Consider the following 6,000-nt stretch of genomic DNA (forward strand, 5'->3'; position numbering starts at 1 on the left):
TTCATGGCATTTTCACCTCGTTAGAAGTCCAGTACACCCTGACGTCAGAACTGCTGACGGAGTTTATTATGAATACAGAGTGAAATGGAGCCAATTATAAAAGAGGAGGTGATGTAGCTGTAGGTCATGAGTCAGATTCAAAGGCCTGGTGTCAGTTCTTACATCGTATCAGGTCCATGATGATCCTACGGGTGTAGATATCATTGAAAACACTTTTCATTTTAATGTGGTGTTTTTAAAGTTTGAAAAGTGCTTGAAATTTTGGATAAAGTGCTTGAAACTGCTTGAAATTTAGTTTATATATGATGCCAAGTCTACTTACAAACAAACTTGTTGTGTTGGCCTTTCATTTCCTAAGATCGTATTTAATGTGATGAAGAAGTGCAATAATCAGTACTCTGTATATCCTGTATGTATTGTGTATAAATATGTAATTTACCACGGCTTTAAGGTCCTGGAAAAGCTTGAAATGCACCTTGAAAAGTGCTTTGGAAAAGGTATAGAAACTCTGTGAAAGCCTTTGACCCCTTGTGTGACATGTGCTGCATACTGCTGTCTGTTATCTATAGTCAACATGAAAGTGATGCATCGACTATTAAAGATCAAACACTCTTTATTGAACTGAGTAGAACTGAAAGCAGAACATATGGGTCATGTCTGGAGCTGATAATTCATTATCATCGTTATGTTCAAACCACATATCGAGGGCGTGTGTTTATGTATAGTAATATAATTATTTAAAAAAAGGAAAGTCACTGGTTTTCCCTTCATGGATGTGATGTGTGGACAGGGGAAGTCTTCTTTGAGGCCGCGGTAGAAGGCAGGCTGAGTTCACCTGATCTGATAAAGTGATCTCAACCATGAGGCGACGTACAAAATCATTCATGTAACACGGCGTCATGGCAACAAGTTGACCAAACAGACATACAGAAAGAAAATTCACAACAAAGAAACAAAGCTGGCAGCTGGTTTCAACTGTAAAACATTGTTCTGTAAATGCTACGGAAGGGTAAACACACGCGACGGTGACGGGGAAAACAAGATGGTCAGAAAGTATATTGTGCATCTCGTATGTTGGACTGTGAGAGAGAAGCTCAACTTAGCCTCCTCATTCTGAACAACCTTCACTCATGCTCCATAAAACATGCATGTTAGCGTGTGTACGTGCGTCACAGAGGGTAGGTGTAAACCTGTGTATTAGATCCTTCTCTCTGATGTGTTAATGTGCCTTCTCCTGCAGCGTACAAACCTACACGACTACAAAGCTTCAGACTTTAGGAGAAAGAGACATTTGCGGTGAAGCTTTGTCTGAGAAGACGACTCAAATCAGGAAACATAAAGATGTTCAGATTATTAAGAATTCATGCAGCAAGTTATTGTAGTAAATTTGTGTTTAAGCGATCTGGGGCTGAACACCCTGAAGGCACAACGGATTAGAAAGCCAATTATCAAATCAACCTTTCCCAGATCAAGATCCCAGATTAAACAAATATTAGGTATCTATGATTTTTGTTTTGTTTTATGCTGCTTCAAATACTTAATGCACGGAGGTCAGTGCATCGATCAAATTCATTAATCGTCAGGCAAGTTATTGGATCTCATCTGTGTGAAGCGTCTTTTCTGTATTAATCTGCACACAGATGCACGCACTGCAAACCCACAGTCCAACGTCAGTCTAAGATGTAATAAGTCCTCAACTCAAAGTTAAACATTTAACAGGAACATCCGAGCCGATCGGTAAATGATGTAAGACTCAAGTGTTTGGCAAAGAAACAAGCGGAGGGCTCGTGTGAAGAAAGCTGCCATGTTGAGCTAAACCAACCAGGAAGTGATTTCCCGCCGCGCTGGAAAGAAACTTCCTCAGAAAGGAACGTCACATACAATCGAATGTCATAAGATTTAAACATAAAACTCTATATTTAATACTGTAATGGACAGACATATGATATTGTAATATAGATCTGACATTTCTCATTAGTGTTTATGTACTGGACTCTGAATAAATCTTTTGAGAAAAAGAAAAAGTAACACAAAATATTGTATTTACAAAGTGAGTTTTGGCATCCATATTCAACTCTATATTACCACAATATAGGTGGCATGTCCTTCGGCCGATGTGATTGTTGACAGACTGGTGCGACCACAGCCTGATAAATAAAAACAAAGGGTTTGGCATGTCGATTTGATCATTTTTGATATAAGACTTTTGTTAAAAAATAAAATCAAAATGCAACAGAGACTGGCAATAAATCTGTGCTATCACACGACCCAGTAAGTATAATTATTTGTCATATACAGTATTCAAAGGACTCCTGAAAACTCCCAAGCACGATACAAAGAAGGACAAGCCGGTTAGTATATGCATGTACAGTCTCTTACAGCCGTGCTCCGCTGCATAACCGTCCCTCTTCTCATTTCTAATACTCTGAATATATAAAAAACTAAACAAACAAACAAACAAAAAAGATTTCTGTACTCGTCTTTCCCACAACCTGCCCTCTCGGGGAGATTATTGTCCTATTGCACGGCCTGTTACTCCATCTCCCCCGCGATAGACCATTGAATAAAACCTCCTGGCACCTGACGGTCTGACGAATCACTTCCTCTCTCAAAGTCTCATCGGCCGTTAGATGAACCACTCCTTCTTTGATTCGTCGATGGTTTCAGGGTTGTCCGTGCCGATGATGGCCGTGTCCGCTGATTCTCCGGCGGACTCCCCGCTGCTCTTGGCCTCGTTGGTGTGGTAGGTGCCTTTGTGACGGAACATGTAGCGGATCAGGAACACCAGAGTGCATAAGATGGTAAAGATCACCACCGCGATGATACCTGCAGAGGACATCATGAGCACAGAACAAGAGTTACTGAGGATTCGACCAACCAACTAACTTTGGAGCAAAGCTGAAACATTTTGTTGATTAATAGTTAGGATTTCTTTCAACAAGCAAACACAGACTTTCCCCACAGGAGGCCACATTTTACATTAAAGTAATGCGGGCGAAAATAAATTTCTTTAAAAACGTAATTGAGAATGCAGTTTAGTTGTATGGGATGTAATTGTGTAAGAGACGGTTGAAATGTGAGGATCTGTCGCTGTTCTTTCACAGTTATGATAGTAAACTGTTTTCGACTGTTGATTGATTGACATTTGAATATTGCACTTTAGGTTCTGATAACCTCAAATGCAAAGACGGCTTCAGAAATGAATTTCTTTACCTCCGATGATGGCCGAGTCTCTGTTGACTCCATCAGGAATCACTCTCTCCTCATTGAAGGGGAACTCTGCATCTGAGAACAGCAAGAAGACGGAGATATTCAAACCACACATTCACAACACACACAGACAGAGAGACTAAAGATCTAAGATGTTTTATATTTATTCTAGCAATACACACTTGCATAGCTCCAATCTGTGCACATGAAACCAGCAAACACACGGTGAAAGTGCATTTCAAGGTTCAGGAAAGTACTAACATGTCACAGTCACAAAAGTAAAGCCTTTGGTCTTTTTTTAGCAGTAATACGTCATAGTTTCATGCATAAGCTGAATTATAACCACAAAGTTTTGCTTTTGCAACACTGAAGCAAAGAGACAGCAGTTCCTTCTGTACTGGCTTCAAAGCAAACACACATTAGACCATCAACTGATGGATCCAGAGCTAAACATGCTCAGGGGATATTAGTGGAGTTTCTTTAATGTATTGTTATGTCATGTGTTCCAATAAAGATCCATGACAGAGGTTAATAAGAGCTGCTGCCCACTGCACATCTGTCAGCAACAATTATCTAACTGCTTCTCCCTGAATGGAGAGAAGTGCAGGTCAAACGAGCGGAGAGAGACGAGAGGTTCAGAAGGTGGGCGCTGAGAGAACGAAGATATTGGACACACAGACACACACACACACACACACACACACACACACACACACACACACACACACACACACACACACACACACACACACACACACACACACACACACACACACACACACACACACACACACACACACACACACACACACACACACACACACACACACACACACACACAGCTTCAGCCTGCAATGAGCTGTCAGCTATTTCTGCTGCAGAGTTCTCCAGGGATGGAAAGAGCATGAGGAAGACGGAGAAGAGGAAGAAATGGTGAAAACGGGAGGAGAGCAATCCAACTCATTATAGACCGCCAGCCGTCTGGATGTTTGGACACATGAGAGGGAAGAGCAGAAAGGACCGATAAAGTAAAAACAGGAAGTGAGGAGGATGGGAATTATTATTGTTTTTAAATCAGTGAGAAGACAAAGATCATGACGCATTGAGCAAGGGCTGGATGAATTATAGATTAGATCCATCTATAGAAAATGTAAAGCACAAATAAATACAAATCCTTTCTGTGGAAGGATGGAGAGCTGAGTGTGAGTTTGGACCTGATCCATCTCAGATATCTCAGCGCTCCCAAAGGCACAGTTGGCACCAAGCCTGAGAAATCGGTTGCATCCAGAATAATGACACTCTGAAATATTAAACACTGGTGAGGAATCTTAGACACAGGAGTGCTGAGATCTGTCTGTGTGTGGAAGTTATTATTAAATGACTTCTCACGGACTGACAGCAGCATCTTAAAGGGACAGTTTGGATGTTGCATGAGGTTTCTATAGTCATTACCTACAGTTTAAACAGACAGGAGCACCAGGGACACTCAGCAGTGTGCTGCTGTGGACGGGGGCAGCAGCAAAACATCATCATTATCAGTTTAAGTGCTATATTTAGAATATTCTTTCACCACTTTACCTTGCTGACACTCAGTCCTTTGTGACGGGGAGCTGAAGCCGTTATATCTCTCATCTGCTCGTACCCAGGCCATAGGACTCCATTGAAAAAACTAAATCAAGGCAGCGATTACCTGCAACTTCGGTATTCTGTGAGGTAAAATCATTGTTTTTTTCACCTCTAAAGAGAGCAGAGACAACAGCTTCAGCTCCTCGTAGGAAAGGGCTGTCTGACAGCAAGGTAACGCAGTGAAAGTATTCTAAATATAGCGTACACTTACTACTGAAGGTAAGACACTGACTCTGGATAAGTAGCTCATACCCCCCACTATCTCTTTAAGGTCATTGTGAGTAATCCTCACCTGTGTTGTCCAGATGCCAGGGATCTGTGGCAGCAGACATTGGTGGGATGGTGAGAGGTGACGAACCACAGTTGGACTCCAGCAGTTTGCCTTGGAAAGACACGGGCGAGGCGGCTGCAGCTCGTCTGTCTGGCTGACTGGCTGTCGGTGAATCCGGTGGAACACTTCTCAGTGCAGACTTGAGGGGGGCGACGCCGTTGAACTGTACCCGTGAAAGACACCCGACGAAGCCTGGAGTGTTGTACCGATCGATGAGGACCGGGTCTATGTGTCCCGTTTCTGTACACAGAGAGAACATGTTGTTACATGTGATGACTTATGTGGAGCGATGCCCATAACTTTCATTGATTTTGAGAAAAGGGGCGAAAAACAGCAGCGAAAAGCATCAGCACACACACACACACACACACACACACACACACACACACACACACACACACACATTACAGAGGATAAATAAAGCTCCTCTGCTCCTACAGTCTCTGTGTCACCGGGACCTTAATAGCTTAGAAAGTGGATTTTATATGTTAAAGCAGAAAGCATCAGCTTCTCTACGACACACAGAGAAACAACATGTTGTGCTTAACATGTGATACAAACACGATGTGGTCACAACTCTTTCCTCTCTTATTAAAACACATTTTGAGAGTAAATTGAGTGTTGTTGTCGACCACGCTACCACTTCACAATAACTGGGACAACTTCCATGATTGGCGAATAACCTGATGTCCACTTATTGCCATGGCGATCCAGACAAATTCAGATGTGTCTGTTCAAATGCAGCAATTTGTGCACTTTTATCTCTGCGTCACAGAGCGGTTCTCTGCTTTGACTTTCATCTCTTTTTATCTTTCAAAGAGAAGTACTTCAAA

General features: G+C 42.1%; 1 protein-coding gene across 1 annotated transcript in view; it reads right to left on the bottom strand.

Moving 5' to 3' along the window:
* Positions 1-595: 595 nt before the first annotated feature.
* Positions 596-6,000, bottom strand: part of cntnap2a (contactin associated protein 2a) — a 259,501-nt gene continuing 254,096 nt past the window's right edge. The window contains 3 exon segments of the mRNA XM_029457576.1: positions 596-2,826; positions 3,214-3,285; positions 5,129-5,407. Coding sequence (XP_029313436.1) covers positions 2,627-2,826; positions 3,214-3,285; positions 5,129-5,407 — 551 coding nt within the window. The 3' untranslated portion in view covers positions 596-2,626.

Source organism: Cottoperca gobio, chromosome 20 (genome assembly GCF_900634415.1).
Source record: "Cottoperca gobio chromosome 20, fCotGob3.1, whole genome shotgun sequence".
Lineage (NCBI taxonomy): Eukaryota > Metazoa > Chordata > Actinopteri > Perciformes > Bovichtidae > Cottoperca > Cottoperca gobio.